At 47.6% G+C, this 19,657-nt stretch overlaps 1 protein-coding gene across 1 annotated transcript; it reads right to left on the bottom strand.

The window, feature by feature from the left end:
• Positions 1-6,398: 6,398 nt before the first annotated feature.
• Positions 6,399-18,620, bottom strand: LOC140702571 (uncharacterized). The gene is made up of 3 exons (XM_078381304.1): positions 14,953-18,620; positions 13,926-14,214; positions 6,399-13,653 (listed from the first exon to the last, which is right to left on the bottom strand). Exons 1-3 carry the CDS (start codon positions 15,036-15,038, stop codon positions 13,297-13,299), a joined length of 732 nt encoding a protein of 243 aa, XP_078237430.1. The 5' UTR covers positions 15,039-18,620; the 3' UTR covers positions 6,399-13,296.
• Between the last annotated feature and the right edge of the window lie 1,037 nt (positions 18,621-19,657).

Below are 19,657 nucleotides of genomic sequence, written 5' to 3'. Positions count from 1 at the left end.
GGGAAGGGGCTGCCTCTCTGGTTCGCCTCAGGCACCATTTTGTGGGGCTGTCTTCTTCACGCTGCCCCTCAGGCTTTAAAAGCTATTTTGTGGAAAGGGACATAATTTATTCCCTTCTTTGGAGTAAGAGAAATCAAGAAGTGCTCTGGATGAATTCTCAACACTTCCCTTTCCTTATGTGGACTTAAGCCAAGCTGCAGTTCCTGCAGGTGATGATTAATAACACAGATTTAAGTGGTCAGGGTTTTGGGACATCTGTCTTTACTTCAAAGAAGGTGCTCTCAGCAGGGTCTCAAGTACACTCTTTAACATCACAACAATCCTGGGATATGGGTGACATAAAGAAATAGAACTTATCCTCATGATCCTGAATAAGGGACCTCCTCATCACTGTATGCCATCAGGTGGACTCCAACTTCTGCACCATTAACACATTTGGACACCTTTTGATCTAAATAGAAAAGGGACCCATCTAAATAATTATCTTTGGGATTTTCTCCCAATTAATGCTTGGTTACCCTAAAGGCAAATCAGTTGTTGAACAGAGAATCTGGAACATAGAATTACAAGAACATTTCACAGTTTACTGTGTACATTTAGTGCATTAGGAAATAAGATCTTTGTGCCCTCTACGTACTTGACTAATTTAGCTTTTTCCAAATTCAGGAAAGCTTTTGCAGTAGCCTAATTTAAAGTGTTGCTTCCTGTGCTTTTGGAGGAGAGATATCAGAGAGTAGCTTATCCATGCTGTTTACGTCCTGTAATAGTCAGGAAGTGGAAACTGTAGTGCATGTTCTTTTACAGTACTGTATTCCTTCTACTGGGATCTTTGTAAAGAATTTCTTTTATCCTTCAAAAATTCATTGGTAGAACAGATGAATTTTATATATTTCTGTTACTTTCTGGTATACTAATCAAGTAGACAAATTTTGTGCAGCAGTTGTAGCCTGCTCTGGGCAGCTAACAATAATACAGTACATAAAAGTATTACTAGTATTAGTAGTAAATGTCATCATAAAGCAATCTGTTAGTTTATGTCTTGGTTAAGGATGCCCACAGAGGCAAATCTCAGGCTTTGGGGATATTATTTTGGATGGTGGAGCTTAAGACTATTTAAAATAATCATTATTGCCCAATTTTTGTTTGTTTGTTTGATCCATACCACTTCTGTACAAAACATCACACACAGGCAACCATTTCTGCCATGCTGTGTTACAAATACAGGTACAGAGCTTTTGCTAAGGCTAGAGGGAGTGAAAAAGGTGGAAACTGCAGAATTTGGCAGCCTTTTTATAAAAATTATACTTCCTTTAAAAAATCCAGTTAATGTGGCCTGAGGAATTCTGTTAGTTGTGGTAAAAAAAAAAGTTATCTTTCCTTCCTGAAAGCACTGGGCAATCCTGTTTCTTTGGTGCCTGATGGCAATAATAAATATTTAACTTCTAAATCCAAGTTCACTTTCTGTCTCATCCCCCACATGAAAAAGTATTCCTTTTTCCATTTTGGGGAGAACCGTGCAGAGATTTTTGCAGGGTTTATCGTGTGCAAAGCATATTTATTGACTTACCTTGTGAAAAGTTTATTTAATGAACCCTTTGTGTATATTTATATACTGCTTTTTGACCAAAAGACCATACATTTGCCTTTTTGAAAAACGAAAATGTTCTTACAGCAAAAGGCCCACACATATTTTCCTGCCCCATCCTGAGGTGTCATGGTTTATAGACTTAAAACATGTTTACCTAGCCTTCCCCCTTCAAAAGGTGGCTTATATAATTAAAAGACAATCTTTGAAAGCTGAAAGCAAGTTTACAAATATTTAAAAGATCTAACCAAGACCAGGAGTAAACCAAAGCTAGACCAAAAAGCACATTCCAAGCAATGGGTTTCATGTTTGGTATTTATTTATTTCATTTATTTACTGCTGTTTAGCTGTCCTTTCCTTGGGAGGAGCCAATGATAGGACAGGAGGGGGGGCAAGAGCGACAGTTGAGGGGGGAAAATGACAGTTAACATTTACAGAGAGAAGGAAAATGACAGTTAGGAGTTAGAGAGAAGCACAAGGTAGATAGTTATTTGGAGAGGAAGAGTTAGATGAGGGATTAACACATAGATAATAGTTAATAGTTAATACACATAGTTAATACATAGATTGAACAGTTGGAATTATGAAGCGAATAAAGAAAGTTATAATAGAGAATAGATAATTAGTAAAAGTATATTGTTCTTCTGAATAAAAGTACCATCAAACCAATGCATAAACAAATCCCTTTTAAGGACACCAAGCATCTGTGATTTAGCCTTTGTGATTTACATAACAATAAAAGAACATCTGTAATTTAAACCTCTGATTCTCAAACTCAAAAGTTCAATTAACCTGTTGGACTTGGCAGCACACGTGTCTGAAATACATAATTGGTCTTAGGGGAGTAATACCTAGTGGCAGCGTGTGAAGTGAAAACGCATCCTGAGGGTGAATTTATGTTTAAGGGCAAAATAAGCAGGGGCCACAAGGGGAAACGCCACACACCCCATTACAGTAAATCAGCAGCTCTTTACAGAGTTCACACAGCATACCGAGTAAGAGAAATCAAGAAGTGCTCTGGATGAATTCTCAAAGTTTACAGTATTTATTGACCTATTCTGTGTAAAGTTTATTTAATGAACCCTTCGTATATATTTATATACTGCTTTTTGACCAAAAGGCCATACATCTGCCTTTTTGAAAAAAGAAAAAAAAATGTTCTTACAGCAAAAGGCCCACAGCTTTTCCTGCCCAATCCTGAGGCGTCGCGGTTTATAGACTTAAAATATGTTTACCTCACCTTCCCCCTTCAAAAGGTGGCTTATATAATTAAAAAACAATCTTTGAAAGCTGAAAGCAGCAAGTTTACAAATATTTATACGATCTAAACAAGAACACACACACACACACAGAGTAAACCAAGCTATACCAAAAAGCACACTCCAAGCAATAGGTTTAATGTTTAGTATTTATTTATTTCATTTATTTACTGCTCCTTAGCTGTCCTTTCCTTCATATCCTTCATCTTAGTCCCATTTTGATTTTTTTTAAAAAGAAAAATTGAATAAATAAAGCTGGCCATGCTTTGCCTCAGGGAGATTTGGGGGAGGGGAAGGGGCTGCCTCTCTGGTTCCCCTCAGGCACCATTTTGTGGGGCTGTCTTCTTCACGCTGCCCCTCAGGCTTTAAAAGCTATTTTGTGGAAAGGGACATAATTTATTCCCTTCCTTGGAGTAAGAGAAATCAAGAAGTGCTCTGGATGAATTCTCAACACTTCCCTTTCCTTATGTGGACTTAAGCCAAACTGCAGTTCCCACATGTGATGATTAGTAACACAGGGTTTTGGGACATCTGTCTTTACTTCAAAGAAGGTGCTCTCAGCAGGGTCTCAAGTACACTCTTTCACTTCACAACAATCCTGGGATACAGGCGACATAAAGAAATAGAACTTATTCTCATGATCCTGAAAAAGGGACCTCCTCATCACTGCATGCCATCAGGTGGACTTCAACTTCTGACACACTTTATCAAGGACTTCTAGGGCATAAATCCTGTTACTTGGCATCAAAGGTCATACCAGAGTTGGCCCTCTTCTGTAGGTCCCATTGATTCAAGTGGGCCTGTTCTAGGGTGACTTAAATACACTGAAGAATAGGATTTCAGCCACTAAGCACTCAGCAGAGGTTCACCTTCTTCTAGGGGTGCTCTTGAACCATGTTTTGCATGATGGTTTTTCTCCTCCAAGACACGGAGGAATTGAATTCCTGACCCCTGGCTCCACAACCAAATATTCCAACCCTGTAAGTTACACAGCCATGGCTGAATGCGAATCTCAACCTGGTTCTCTTCAGCTGTCAGTGTTTTTTTAGTTGTCATTAGTGTCCTCCATTTCTAGCCTACCTTTGCGCTGCATTTGGATGTTTGTATGGCATTTAAGGAGGGATTTTACCAGTCTCCTCTCCCTTCCACTCCACCCCATGTCCATGGCTGAACAGGCATTTGAGCCAGATCTTCCAAATCTTAGTGTGGCACTCTATCATTACACTCCACTGGTTCTTTAGGAGTATTTAGAGACAAATACACATTTATTAAAACTCACCCAGATTCCTGTTGAATAAGCCTAACACCAGTTCTATATTCTAACATCTCTATCCTTATGTCCACTGATTTATTGATTAACTCCCAGTTTAGCCATGGGCTTTCATGACCAAAGTGTATTGATTTCATTCACATTTCCTCAAGTGTGGCAACCTTGCTAGTCTATTATGATTCAAGGTGGCTGTGCTAATGCCATCCATTTTATGAAGTAACACTACAGTATGTAATTCTCTTCACCTACTGGGGTATAAAGCAGTCTTTTAAATATGTGTCAGTAAAGTTCACTAGATAGCTTCAACCTCTCATTTCTTTTTCTATTCTCCTTCTACAGTTTAAGCCCTCCCAATTAATGCTTGGTTACTTTAAAGGCAAATCAGTTGTTGAACCAGCCATCATTTCTGTAGCGATGAGTCCACCCGCTCTAGCTTGGGCAGGAGGGGCAAGGTCAAGAGCAACAGCTGAGTGAAAAAAAATGACAGTTAAGAGTTAGAGAGAGAAGGAAAATGACAGGAGTTAGAGAGAAGCAGAAGATGCTGTAGGTACGGATTTGGAGAGGAAGAGTTAGGACTGGAGAAGGTTAACACATAGATTGAACAGTTGGAATGATAAAGCGAATAGAGAAGGAGTTACAGTATAATAGAGAATAGATAATTAGTAAAAGTATATTGTTCTGAATAAGAGTACCATCAAACCAATGCATAAACAAATCCCTTTTAAGGATACCAAGCATCTGTGATTTAGCCTTTGTGGTTTACATAACAATAAAAGAACATCTGTAATTTAAACCTCTGATTCTCAAACTCAAAAGTTCAATAAACCTGATGTACTTGGCAGCACACGTGTCTGAAATACATAATTGGTATTATGGGAGTAATACCTAGTGGCAGCGTGTAAAGTGAAAACGCATCCTGAGGGGGGAATTTATGTTTAAGGGCAAAATAAGCAGAGGCCACAAGGGGAAACGCCACACACCCCATTACAGCAAATTAGCACATCTTTACAGAGTTCACACAGCATACCGAGTAAGAGAAATCAAGAAGTGCTCTGGATGAATTCTCAACACTTCCCTTTCCTTATGTGGACTTAAGCCAAGCTGCAGTTCCCACACATCATGATTCATAACACAGATTTATGTGGTCAGGCTTTTGGGACATGGAAGAGCTGATCCTAGTTATAGAATCACAGAATAATAAAGTTGAAAGGTATAAGGCCATTCGTCCTCACTGAAGCATGAAACTCACTGGGTCACCTTGGGCTTGTCTCTTTATCTCCGATCTACCTCAAAGGGATGTTGTGAGGATAAAGTACAGAAGAACAAAGCCATTGCTTGAAGAGCCTTAAGTCACTGGAGAAACGTTTGGATGTAAACAGAATGCCACGTGATGTGTTTTGAACATATGAAAGCGTGGTTCAAATGCTTATGACTAATATTAAAACCTAAATGGCATTTAAAATGACATCTTGAAATGGCAGTCCTACCCACTGAAATTTGCATTCTAGTCTACTTTCAGCCTTGGGAGCACCATTTCCCAAGGTTATGGTAGCTGAGGTATCCTCTCCTCTGTCTAAACTGACAGAAACAAAGATGTAAATTCTGTCAGATTATGTGCAGTGAAATTTCCAAACTACTTCTTATTAATTGATTTATCTGCACAGTGCCATAAGGTGGTTAGGAAAAGCAACAGGAAAAGAGACCCAAGATGAAAGGGATGTGCTCTGTCAAGGAAGCCACAGGTTTGAGCTGAGCTGAGCAGGACTGTTGAGGATGTCACTCTTTCGAGGTCACTTACTCCTGGGGTGACCTACCATGTAATGCAACAACCCTGTTTGAAATCAAGTTCACTTTCTGTCTCCCCCCCCCCATGAAAAAGGTTTCTTTTTCCCATTTTGGGGGGAAATTATTCAGTGATTTATGAAGGGTTTATCCTGTGCAAAGTTTATTTAATGACTTATTCTGTGTAAAGTTTATTTAATGAACCCTTCGTGTATATTTATATACTGCTTTTTGACCAAAAGACCATACAGTTGCCTTTTTGAAAAAAAGAAAAAATGTTCTTACAGCAAAAGGCGGCCCACAGCTTTTCCTGCCCAAGCCAGAGGCGTTGCGGTTTATAGACTTAAAATATGTTTACCTCACCTTCCCCCTTCAAAAGGTGGCTTATATATTAAAAGACAATCTTTGAAAGTTGAAAGCAGTAAGTTTACAAATATTTATAAGATCTAACCAAGAACACACAGAGTAAACCAAGCTATACCAAAAAGCACACTCCAAGCAATAGGTTTAATGTTTAGTATTTATTTATTTCATTTATTTACTGCTCCTTAGCTGTCCTTTCCTTCATATCCTTCATCTAAAGCCCATTTTGAGATTTTTGTTTAAAAAAAATTGAATAAATAAAGCTGGCCATGCTTTGCCTCAGGGAGATTTGGGGGAGGGGAAGGGGCTGCCTCTCTGGTTCCCATCAGGCACCGTTTTGTGGGGCTGTCTTCCTCAAGCTGCCCCTCAGGCTTTAAAAGCTATTTTGTGGAAAGGGGCATAATTTATTCCCTTCCTTGGAGAAGGGATGGGAAGCCACAGCTTCAGTCTGGCCTTTTAACCCTGTTTCAAAGTATATTGACCCAAGAGCAGCAGAAAGTATTGCCCTAATGGCATAAACATGATAACCTCTTAAATGGATAACTTCCTTCCCTTTCTTAGCACCAGGGATGTGAGCAGGAACGTGCTAATTAACAGCAATTTGCAATGAATGCAATCAATTCCCTAATGGGGTTCTGCCCAGTATAATTTTATAGTTTGTGTTAGTGATGTTTATGAGCTGCCATAAATACTGCTTCTGCTTCCTTTTTTTAAATGGAAAAGCAGCAGGCTAAAATGTAATAAGTACTGTATATTTAAAGAGAAAAATGTAATATACAACTTAAAAGAATGGACTTAATCTGTGAATGGAAGGGACCTGTATCCTAAGAATAGTTCTGTTTGTATTCTGTTAAAATAGAATCTCCCACCCACCAAGAAATAGCTTGTCTGTTCCACCAAAGCTTTAGGATGCTGGAAACTGGCCTCTCACAACCCAGCCCTTCGGGTGTTTAGCCAGTCTCTTGACGGTTCAGAAAGGGGGGGGGGAGGGGAAAAGGCCGGAGTCTCTCTCTGCACAGCCTGGTGGTGCTGTGTGGAACGTTTGCCTCGGACTACGACTCCCACAATTCCTCATGGCTGCTACTCTGGGTTATGGTGGCTGAGGACAGTCTGGGAGTTGTAGTCCAAGAATATTACCCCCAGCCCTCTCATTAAATCCAAGTAAAACAGAGTGGTTCAATCTAAAAGTGTTAAAAAAATGCTAACTGCAGCATGCAAGCTGACATATACATGACTGCGTCCAGAATTAATTTCTACAGGTTTTATTTTTAAAGGATGCCATTCTCCCCCTTCCACTACTGTATTAATATGGATATATTTAAGGAACAAGGTGGCTGGCAAATAATAAATGAATGATTGAACAAACAAATAAGTAAGGCAAGTGTCAATAAGGAGGCAGTAGAATGGGCGGGGAAGTCGTTGTTCCTCTAGACGGATGAGGGCAGGGTAGGGGGAGCCTCACTTCTTGCGCCACACTTCAGCAAATCTGGTATGATGTGGTAACGTCTAGTAATAACAGCGATTTGGAGAGGAGCATAATCGACTACAACTTTTGTTGAAATCTTCCTTTGGTTTAAGGCACAGCGGGAGGACTGCTGGAGGAGGCTCTCTGGCGCTGGGTCTTGCTCCAGCCACCGACCATTACCTTCAGGTGCAGGCGCAGGGAGATGGGCTGGACCTCCTCCCTTCCCCTTTCCTGATCCGGTGGTCCATCTGCTGAGGCTTCCCTTCCTTCCTCGGGTTTTAAATGTTTTGTAGAAATGGGGCGAGGGCTTCCTCCCTTTTCCTGATGCTTCCTAGAAAGGTTCTGCTCTCCGTGGAGGCTGGGGAACCGAAGGGTGCTGCTGTGACACACACACACACACCCCGTCTCACCCATGAGGCGTTTCCCCCCTCATTTCCACCCAGGTGTGGCTGTTGGAGAGGCGTCCTTTCAGGGGCTTGGCATACCAGCCACGCTATCTTTGGCCAGGCCCTGTGCCTCCCTGATCTGGCATCAGGCGAATGGAAGGTGGCCAGGGTGGCTCACGACAGCCCAAGGTTCCGATCAGCCCAGTGGAACCTGCCGGCTGGGATCAAAGGCCCTGCAATGCAATGAGAGATTGCAGTCCCTGCCATCATGAGTAGCAGCATCATGACGTTGTGTTCTTTCTCTCTGTTCTGGTAGCATCCACCTGTGCTTCTGTGGAGTGCGTGATCTCCAGATTCGACACTAAAGCCAGGGGGGCTCAAAAGGGAGAGAAAAGACTTAAGCTGGCCTGAATGGGAGGCATTCAGAGGTCAAAGCCAGTCCTTTGAATTGGGCCTGGTTGTGGAGGGGTAAAGTTTTTCTTTGGGTTGGTACGTTATGTGTTGTATTCTGTCTTCTTTGACAGGTGCAGAAACTTGCCTGCCACAGTGGCCATGGCAGATGCCACAAGGTTTGCGTACCTAAGTTTGATCCTCGGATCTCTGTTTTTAAACAAAGACGCTGGCGAGGCACCAGAGCCCCAGAATAGAGATCTGGGGGACCTCTTTGCCAGCCGGGTGGAGGAAACCAGGGGGGACTCTGACGGGGATGCGAACACCCAGCCAGTCCTGGAAGCCAGCGTGCCATGGACGTTCCTGGACGCCTTCCTCCCACTGGCATCTGGAGCATTTTCTTATTTGTTAAACTCTCTGGGTTCTTATTTGTTAAACATTATGTGGGAGCGGCTGGGAAACTGGTTCACTTCACGGATAGCGACGGTTCAACGGCGACAAGCTGAGGTGGATTCGAACCACACAGCACCCTGAGGTCTCAAAAGTCCATGTGGTTCATGTCCACTGGCGTTTGTTCTGATGATGCCAGCAACAGGGGCAGGGGTTCTCTCTCCTGCGTATTTGTGATCACGGTTCCCAGTGGCTGGGGGTAGACTTACACCTTTATGACCCCATGTAGGTTCCTCCATCTGTCTCTTTTCCCTTTCAGTTCTGGCTCTTTTGCCCCCGTTCTCTTCTTTCTCTTGCCAGTGTCCTTTCTCGTCTGTCCGCCTCTTCCTAGGAGCCGTAAACTTTTCCCATTTACTGCTCCAAAGATTCTCCAACCATATCCGCTCCCATCCAGGAGGGAGGGGGGACCTTTTACTCTTACCTCGCTTCTACCATCCTTTTGCTAGCTCCTGCTTTAAAAAAAAAGGTGTGCAGGCAAGGTTTATCATTTAACTGATGATCAGGCTGTGTTGATCCCATTGTACTGTATTGAGTCTCATGTGATTAATTTGAGGCACAGGGTGGATAGGAAAGACAGAGTTGTTACACAGTCAGTTGTTGGAGGATAGCTTGGAATCAAGCTCATTGCATGTATTGTGCCTTTCATAATAATACAGAATCAGGGGGTCCCCTGTGCTTGTTTTCCTGCAACTATTTCCTGCAATATTTCAGAGCTGCCTTTCAAGCCAGCGCTCCTCCCAAGGCGTGCTGAGGACCAACTTCCATTCAATATGCCTCAATAAGGTGCAGATTCTTTTTGGCCACAGAGGGCCAAAAGCTGGGCAGAAGGTGTTCAGCCACCTTTGATGCTCACCGCCTTCCTGGTAGGCCCAGCCGGCCCCATCCCCCCCCCCCGGTCGCTGCTGTGGAGCTTTGGCCCCCCACCGGGATGGGGCACCTATGGCACGTGTGCCACAGCGGGCACGCGGAGCCCTTTTTGTCAGCATGCGAGCCATAAGTCGCCGGATTGCTGCAGTCGGCCGCTTGCGTCCGAAGAGACTCCCCACCCCAGCCTTAAAGGAGTGAGCAGGCAAGCCCTGAAACCAAAAGACCTGGCAGCTTTTTCCAAAGGCCTAATGCCAATGCAAGCCTCAAGTTGCTCCTGACTGCCCCCTCCCTATCCCAAACTGGGTCATGTGCTTCCTCCACCCCAAATACTCCCGGGAAGAGATGCTTTGAGGGGAAGGGGCACCATCCAGACCCGCTGGAGGAGGCTCCCTTGGGCTGGGTCTCCTCCAAGCCACGGGGACCCCGATGGAGCACTGAATCCGACAGTCTTCCACTGTCGCGGGGAACGTGCCTCTCTTGATGCACAAAAGGGATCCCACGCCAACCCTGGGCCATTTTATTTTTTACGTGACCTTCAAGGCGCTCTCTCGTCTCCTCGTCCATGGGGGGTGGGTGAGGACTATAATTCCCAGAATCCCCCCCCCCCCAGCAGGAACCGCTTCTGAGGACTCCCTCCCTGGGAAACCTTGGAGAAAGGGTCACCCAAGTCAGAATGAGCTTGATGATGATGATGATGATGATTACTGTTTTAATAGTATGATGGTGCCTCTGATGGCCATAAAAAAGAGCTCACCTGCCTTGCAAAGGTTGGCGGGTCTGGAGTTTGATCTTTTTCAGTCTTGCTGTCTCCCCTTCCCCTCCCTGGGAGAAAAGACGCCAAAGGATCCTTCCTGCGAGGAAGGAAGAGCACAGGCTTTCCCTTTGCATGGCGGCCTTTCTCCTTGATGCTGGCCACTGGCTTCAGGTCCGCCTCGGGCAGGGGCCACAGGATGTATGGCAGCATCGGCAGACATAGTTCCACCTTCTTCATGACCCGCTTTTATAATATAATTCAAACAAATATTCAAATTTTCATGTTTTTTTGTTGCTGTACCAATTAGTAATGCATTTACTCTGCCAGGTTATATGGCCAACCTTTAATCTATTATTCGTTCGGGTCCTTTGTGTATTCAGGACTAACTGTCCTCTTACCCATGAGTTTTCTGAACAAGTAGCTGTAAGTTTCCTTGACTTTGCAAATGACAGCACCCATGGCCCGTTGGAGCCTGTTGATGAAAGCCAGACCTCTCACAGAAATCTTGGCATGACTGCTTTTGCAAAAGAGATTTAAGAGCCTTCCTGCTATTTCTATCACAGGTACTTCCAGGCTTTATGGAATGGTTTATCTCAGAGATGGTCAAAATACTGGCTAATCACTTGTTGTCCTTTGCGTTCATTTCCTGTCTGTGGAAAGCCACGTGAAACTTTACAGCAAGTGGAAGACTCCCCCCCCCCCCATTTTTCAATCAAACCAAAGCCAGACTTATTATAGAAGAAGAGGGGCATCTGGCTGCTGGTAGAAATGGTTGCAATGCTATTTGTTCCTTCAAACACATGCCCTAGAGATGGTCTGTCGTGCACACAGAGGGAAGCGAGAGCACCCAGTTAAAACTTTCTTCCATCAACCGTGCTTTTAGAACCCATCCATTTAAGCTTTACTCATCGACACCAATTGGATTCCTCCCTACATCAAGTTAATTTCACCCCATAGTGACATTCAGAAAAAGGCACAGGAGACTGAACTGAGTAAGCCTTCAACACAAAACAGTTTCCAAATGGCTTTCGTTTTTGTCCTGTTGTTAAGCACCAAGGAAAAAACTGCATTTTCTGTAGCGGTTAATGGGAGGAAAGATGTACGGATATGGTTTCTCATCTGTGTGAGTTCTTCGATGTGTGATCAGCTGACAGTTTGGGGATGCAGTTTCTCAGTACCTGATTCTGGTGTCTTAAATCTGCTTCCAGCAGCGTCTGTAAACCTTAGAAATAATTGTGTGGCCAACCTTCTGGATTCTGCGCTGATTTTTCAGACCTGCATGGAGTCCTGCCAAAGAGAATGGCGACCTTCTCGGATAGAAGCAGGAACCCACTCCCTCGTCTCATCCCTTCTGATTGGTTCCAGGGGTTGCTCGGGGGGGGGCAGACGTAGCGGGAGAAGGTGGGCGGCCCTGTGACGTGGAAAGGCCGGCCCCTCTCCGTCTCCAAGTGTTTCCTTTTCCCCCTGCATTTTTTAGGGGCCTCGTTGTTCCTCTAGACGGATGAGGGCAGGGTAGGGGGAGCCTCACTTCTTGCGCCACACTTCAGCAAATCTGGTATGATGTGGTAACGTCTAGTAATAACAGCGATTTGGAGAGGAGCATAATCGACTACAACTTTTGTTGAAATCTTCCTTTGGTTTAAGGCACAGATGGTGTTAACGGACAGCGGGAGGACTCTGCTGGAGGGAGGAGGCTCTCTGGCGCTGGGTCTTGCTCCAGCCACCGACCATTACCTTCAGGTGCAGGCGCAGGGAGATGGGCTGGACCTCCTCCCTTCCCCTTTCCTGATCTGTTGGTCCTTCTTCTGCGGCTTCCCTTCCTTCCTCGGGAGAGGCTGGGAGAAGGGCGCACCTCAGCTGCCCTTCGATCTCCGGCCGCCGGAACCTGGCCTCTGGGCTTTGGTCCTCTTTCGCACCAGGGTCTGCTTCTCTGCTTGTTTCTCCTTCTGCCTCTGCTGCTGCTGCTCCTGTGTTAACAGACAGTGAGCAGCCCCTGACAGCGGAGAGTGTCTGGCCCGTGCAGCAGAAACCAAAATCTTCCTTCAGGCGCACAGCCCCCAGTGTCTCCAAATCCAGCCCCCTGTTCTCTTCATGTAGCATGCACTGGCAGCGTCTCTCCTGGGATCCAGAGTCCACCTTCAGACTGGCCCGGCCTGCGTCGGCAGCGCTGGAGCCTCGTCCCCCTTCAGCCAAGGCGCTGGGAGTCCGGGGAGCCTCTGTTCCGGGCAGCGGGAGAATCCTGGAGTCCCTGCCTCTTCCTCTCTCGGCGTCCACTTCCTGGAGCCTCTGCGACCCCCGATCCAGCCCCCTGTTCTCTTTGTGTAGCATGCGCTGGCAGCGTCTCTCCTGGGATCCGGAGGCACTGGGGCCTCGTCCCCCTTCGGCCAAGGCGCTGGATCCTGGGATCTCGGTCTCCCCCGCCTCACCCCTTCTCGGTGGCTTCAGGGTAGCTGGCACAGTGAAAGCATAGCTGGAAGATGGCAGAAGCCGCCCCTCGCCATGCTGTTCCGGCTCTGGGTTCGAATCCACCTCAGCTTGACACCGTCGAACCGTCGCTATCCATGAAGCGAACCAGTTTCCCAGCCGCTCCCACATAATGTTCCACAAATAAGAACCCAGAGAGTTTAACAAACAAGAAAATGCTCCAGATGCCAGTGCGAGGAAGGCGTCCAGGAACGTCCACGGCGCGCTGGCTTCCAGGACTGGCTGGGTGTTCGCATCCCCGTCAGAGTCCCCCCTGGTTTCCTCCACCCGGCTGGCAAAGAGTTGTTTGTTTAAAAACAGATCCGAGGATCAGAATTACGTAGGAGCCTGTGTTCTCCTTCGCCCCTGCTGCTGCTGCTTCCTCGGGCTGGGTCTCTCTCCAGCTGCCGCCCACCAGCTCCAGGTCCAGGTCCGGGTGCAGGGAGACGGCCACGGCCACGGGGGCCTCAGGGAGAAGAGCAAAGGCGCTGGTTCCTGGCAGTTCCGCTTCCGTCCCTGGTGGTGGTGGTGCTCCCTCAGGCTGGGTCTCGCACCGGCCACTGGCTCCAACTCCACGTCCAGGTCCCTCTCCGGCGGCTCCCTGCAGCTGTCCTGGGTCCTGCGGAATAGAAAAGGCGTTGGTTCCTGGGAGCCTCTGCAATCCGTTTGGGGAAAAATTTTGCTTCAGGACCGTAACTGCCCCGAAACCCAAGCTAGGGAGTTCTGGGAGCTGTAGTCCAGGAAAAAAATTTTGCTCTTGGAGCTGGACTGTTAAGAGCTGCCAGGGGCCGTACGTGTGACGGGCGCATGGTTAGCCTTCCCCATCTCCAAGTTCTGGGGACAAAGCAAATGGCTTTATCCCTTTCCCCCCTCCCCCCAGCACAGAGTAACCTTTTGGGGGTCTTCGGTGCTCCCCCTGAGGAGACCCCCCCATTGGGGGAGGGGCTTTATCCATCGGCTCCTCTTTGGTAAGGGGGTGCCCTCTCCGGCTCTCTCGTCTGGGTCCAGAGGGGTGGGCGAGGCCCCCTCGGGCGGAGGCCACAGGTCAGCCTCCACGAAGTTTGGATCCAGTTCCATCTTCTCCGTGATCCACACCATGACGGGGCAGGGCCTGTCCTGGGATCTGGACCCCTCCTTCGGCCTGGCCCGGCCTTGTCTCCTCGGACCGGGGGGGGGGCTTCTGGAAAACAGAAAAGGCGTTGGTTCCTGGGAGCCTCTGCAATCCGTTTGGGGAAAAATTTTGCTTCAGGACCGTAACTGCCCTGAACCCCAAGCTAGGGAGTTCTGGGAGCTGTAGTCCAGAAAAAATAATTCTGCTGGGCTGTTAAGAGCTGCCAGGGCCGTACGTGTGAGGGGCGCGTGGTTAGCCTTCCCCATCTCCAAGTTTTGGGGACAAAGCAAATGTAATTCTACAGCAAACCCAAACTTTGCAAAGGGGAACCGCTTGTCCGATGGGACGCTTTATTTGGAAAAACTGGATCCTGGCATTCCTGCCTATAAGGAGACCAGAGGTGCCAACCACCACTCTCTGGAAGTCTTTTTCAATGACTCGCCTGGCTTCCAGAATAACCCGCCCACCCCCCACCCACCCACCCCGGCAACCCCATCTCTGCAGCCAGAAGAGGCCGAGGCCCACCTTCACTTATATTGTTCCCAAAGCCTGAATGACTACAGGGACCATGGAAGTGTGTTCTGTATTGTTAGTTTTTCCAGTTCTTTATTTTCAACTCTGGCATCCCCTGGAATTGCATTGTCAGTGATCTGGACCTTAACTCTGCTGCCCTGGGGCTTCTACACCCTTATTCATCCCTTATGTGTCGATTATTTTTTTGCTCAGGTGGGCTAACAAGGGGGTCGTCTCTTCTTCTCTTTGAACACTTCCTCCCCCCCCCCCAAGGAGTGGGAAGGTTTCGCCTACCTGTCGAATCCGGAGATTAGGCAGAAGGAGAGGTGGACGCTGCAGAACAGAGAGAAAGAACACAGCGTCGTGATGCTGCTACTCATGATGGCTGGGCCGGCAGTTCCACTGGGCAGATCAGCAGCGAGCAGGAGACGGCGGGACAGGCAGGAAGCTCCAGATGCCGGTGGGAGGAAGGTGTTCAAGAACCTCCACGGCGGGCTGGCTTCCAGGACTGGCTGGGCATTCGCATCCCAGTCAGAGTCCCGCTAGGGTTGCTCCTCCTCCAGGCTGGCGAAGAGGCCCCCAGATCTCGGCTCTGGAGTTCTGGTGCCTGGCCAGGGTCTTTATTTAAAAGCAGAGATCCGACGATCAGACTCAGGTCCGCCATGGTCTCTGCACCTGTCAAAGAGGACAGAATACAACACATAACGTACGGACCCAAAGAAAAACTTTACCCCTCCACAACCAGGCCCAATTCAAAGGACTGGCTTTCACCTCTGAATGCCTCCCATTCAGGCCAGCTGAAGTCTTTTCTCTCCCTTTTGAGCCCCCCTGGTTTTTTAAGACCTTGGGATGGGGCGCACAGGGCCTTTTTGATAGCTGCCCCCAGGCTGTGGGATTCCTGGGGATTCCTTCCCATGGGAGATCAGGCTAGCTGCCTCCTTCCACACTTTCAGCGGTTGAGGAAAGGCCCTTGTTTTTAAGCAAGACCGGGGGGGGGGGGGGGAGGGGAAGAGATGTTTCACTTCCTTGCATGCTTAAACAGGCTTTTCAACTGACCACCTTCCATTGCAAAATATCTAATTATTTAATCCTTTGATTTATTCTACAGTGGTGCCTCGCAAGATGAAATTAAACCGTTCCGCGGTTAATGCCATCTTGCGAGGCGGGGTTCGCATAGGAATGCTTTGAAATTTAATTAATGCATTTCTGGGGGGGGGGGGAGTCAGAAACTAAAGAAAAACTCAGAAAAGTCACTTACCCGGTACAGTAGAGGGAGGCCGGCTCCCCACATTGCGTTGGTGGGCCGGGAACAGGCGAAAAAGAGCGGCAAACGGCTGAGAGCCAGCAACCCTCGGAGAGGCGGCAGCCATTTTGGAGAGGCGGCATGGCAACTCAGAAGCTGGACAGGTGGACTCGGGTTCAAATCCCCACTGGCCCAGAGAACGTACAGAATGATGCTGCACCAGCTGCATTGTCTCAACGTTGACCTACCTCGCAGCACTGTTGTGAGGATTTGGGATGGGGTGGGGATGAAGAGTCCACGGGCTGCCCCCCCCCCCCGAGCTCTTACTAAAGGCGAAGCGGGATCGAAATGGAAGAGGGTGGCCTTCTTGAAACAACCAGAGGAGAAAAACAGCCTCTTTGGGAAGCAGAGGTGGTTACTTGGCCCATTCCCTCCCAGATCGGCAGCTGGAGCCTCTGAAGCAGGGTTAGGAGGACCTTTCTTCTGAAGATCGATGGGGAGAGGAGGATTCACAAACATAATGGGAAGGGCCCTGAAGCCCCTTTGTGCCCCCCCTCTCATTCTCATTCTCTTTCTCTCGCTCTCTCTCTGTCTTAGGAGCACAACTCCACTTTTTCCTCCTCTCCTCCCACAAGGATTACCCATCCGGAGCCAGGCGACAACAGCCGGCCCGTATAGGATGCCCCGGGAGGGCTGAGCCTTACCTTTGTTGTGCGACATGGCATACAGGAGGCACAGTACAAACAGTGCGTAGTAGTCAGACTCCGCACACTCGAGGGCATTGTACACCATCTCAAGAAAAGGCCTGGGAGAGGAAAAAGGAGAAAGAACCGCCCAATGCTTCTGCCAGTCTCTTGGCATACAGACATTAGTAGATTATCTCGTGGAAATTCTAGCTTCTCGTGGTCATTGTTGGAAAGATGAGGGGTGTCGGAGAAGGGACCAGAGAGAAGTTGACACAGATCAGGCCCAGCGTGAAGACAGCGAGAGCAGAGAGGATCTTTCTCTGTCTTTCTTCATGCCTGCATTTGGAATGTCCCACCATCGACAGATGGGACTTGGGGCCAACAAGAGAAATAGGGTGCTCCCTCCAGATTGCCTTGTGGAACCCCCTGCCACAAGACAATCGGGCTTTGGAAGAAGCCACATGGGTTGGGCTACGACTCTTAAGAATCCAGTTTCAGAATAAGGGGATTCTAGAGGCCGGGCTTCCCAGGAGGGGTGGTCTGCAAAAGTAACTCTCCCCCCCCCCACTTCTGTACAAGCTGTGGGGTTGGCTATTTATTTCACAGGCTGGGGAAGATTAGATCCATCTGTGGAGGAGAGGGGGGGAAAGGAGTGACATTGAAGAGAAATGCTGGCTAGCTCAGGGGTTGAGGCCTCTGGATGTAGAGCCAGAGAGGTTGGGAGTTCGATTCCCCCCATCGGTGTCTCCTTTACAGGGGCTGGACGGGATGCCCCTTAGGGGCCCCTTCCAGTTCTATTTGCAGTTCTACTTTATTTATTTATTCGATTTATATACCGCCGCTCTAGAACATGTCTACTCTGGCATTATTATAATAATTTAGATGCAGTTGGTTTAACCGGTTGGTAGACAGAGAGGATCCATACTTGCAATATAGGGCTGGGAACGTTGCTCTCTTGGACAACAACCCCCAGCATCCTGGAATTCTCTGGTTTCCTTTTTTTAAACAACAAAAAATATCTCATCCAGGCTCTGGATTGTTCAGGCTGATCCTGGTCCGGCTTCAGCCGGACGGGTCTCTTAACCTTTTCGGCTCCTTAGCCACCCCAGAGGCTGAGGGTGCAAATTGCAATCCCCACTTGTGTCTGAAGGCGGCGCTGCAGCCCCGCACACGAGAGCCGCTTCCAGCCTTAGCCTAGTTAAGAATTTCCCTCTGCCAATGACAGGCTGTCTCTAATGTCTATTTCTGGCTGAAGAGGGCAAGGGGTATAAAAACAGACTGTCCACCTTTTGCAGCTGACCCAGAACCCACTCTGTCCTCTCCAGAAGAGCATTTTCTTGACCTATACGGGATTCCTGCGGTGCAAAAGGAGAGGAGCATTTTGCAGCTCTGCAGACAACTGCGCGGATCCGTGCTCCCCCAGCCGGAGAGAGCTGTGGGATTCCTGGGGATTCCTCCTCTCCTCCCACAAGGATTACCCATCCGGAGCCAGGCGACAACACCTGGCCCGTATAGGATGCCCCGGGGAGGGCTGAGCCTTACCTTTGTTGTGCGACATGGCGTACAGGAGGCACAGCACAAACAGCGCGTAGGTCAAGGAGACATGGGGCCATAATATGGATATTGGCTTGTAACCAATGACTGCACGTAGTGGGTTCCTTTTACCCAATGGGGCACTGGATCCAAACTTGGGGTTCAGATGACCAATAGAAATGTTGTACTTTATGGCTCTTTGTTTGTAATCATTATAAAATATCTTTACCCAAGATTTGGGGGGGGGGGCTTCTCTCTGCCTTTAGGAGGGAGGCCCAGCTGACCTTTTCCTAGCTTTTGCATTTTCTGTGTCTCAGCTTGCGTTCCTTGCCGGAAAATACTAGATCTAGAGATTGCCCAGTTACGCTCCCTCCCCCATGCAGGGTCCCATTGGTGGGGGTGGGTTGGAGGTCTCCCACTTCGGTCCTTTCCCAAACAGATGTCCAGCAGGACTCGGAGGGCAGTTGGCCTTTGCCCCTGCCCCACCCCACACCCCTTGCACCCCTCCAAAAATAGGCTGGGCCGTCATGCCCACCCTCCCCTCCCACCATGTGCATTGACCTGGTGGAAGAAGACACCTGTAGCCATTAGTGGAATCAGGGAACTCCCTTGCCTGACCTGCGGGTGGTGGGGAGGGGGGCACACACATCATCATCATCATCATCACCCTAGCAAGCCAAGGAAAGAGGGAAAACTAGAGGGGGGAGGACTGAGCTGGAAAGAAACCAGCCATCACCCTCTTCTGAAGGCACACATTTCTATTCCCCTTTTACACAATGATGATGACAGGTAGTGTGAGTGGGCCAAGATGAAACCTTATTTTAACAAGCAATATTATGCTTCATTTTATGCTTCACTCTTATTTATAGTTAATGCTTGATGTATATTTTCTATGATAGATTTTTCTGTAATGAGTCTTAAGCATTGTATGGGTTATGTAGTCTGTGATCAAAATACCTTGTAACCTTTGTAACAGAACTCTAACAAACTTGTGTAACTTTGAGACCAGGCCCTTATTGAATTATAATGTAACACAAGCAGAGTACTTTGAATAACGCTATTTCCTGCATTTAATGTAGCTGTAACAATATTGTATCTATGCTCTGTATCTATACCACAACAACTGTATCTTATCCCAAATGTACTTTATATTTGTACTCCTCTATATTTTGTATTCCTGCAATGCCTAGAATGTATGCCCTCCCAAATGGTCACATTTGTTTTACAAACTCCATTCTGTTTTAACTCTGCCTCAACCCAGAGCTGGGAACAACAAAGACCATTCACACTTAGCTGATAGCACTGCTGATAAGCATTTATGGCCCATCCAAATAAACAAAGAAACCCCCATCCTACACCAGGAACTGACATTGTGGTGGTAAAGTATGGCCAGATGGCTACACTTGGAATAACAAAAGGGCCCCTTCTATATCCTGCCCAAAGTGGCATTGGAATGTCAGGGGAGGAGGGCAGTGATGATGATGGATACTCCTGTTCCCAGAGACTTTCAGGCAGCATCTTGGGCACAGGTCAAAGA

Source organism: Pogona vitticeps, chromosome 13 (genome assembly GCF_051106095.1).
Source record: "Pogona vitticeps strain Pit_001003342236 chromosome 13, PviZW2.1, whole genome shotgun sequence".
In the NCBI taxonomy this organism is placed as follows: Eukaryota; Metazoa; Chordata; class Lepidosauria; order Squamata; family Agamidae; genus Pogona; species Pogona vitticeps.
This window is presented reverse-complemented; position numbering and strand designations above follow the sequence as displayed.

Bases quoted from the DNA above. Each gene is read 5' to 3' on its own strand.
- LOC140702571 (XM_078381304.1), bottom strand. From the start codon at position 15,038: ATGAGTAGCAGCATCACGACGCTGTGTTCTTTCTCTCTGTTCTGCAGC. The intron at 14,215-14,952 runs GTAGGCGAAACC...TCTGTTTTCCAG, and splicing joins CTAATCTCCGGATTCGACAG to AAGCCCCCCCCCCGGTCCGA. The intron at 13,654-13,925 runs GTTACTCTGTGC...TCTATTCCGCAG, and splicing joins GCACCGAAGACCCCCAAAAG to GACCCAGGACAGCTGCAGGG.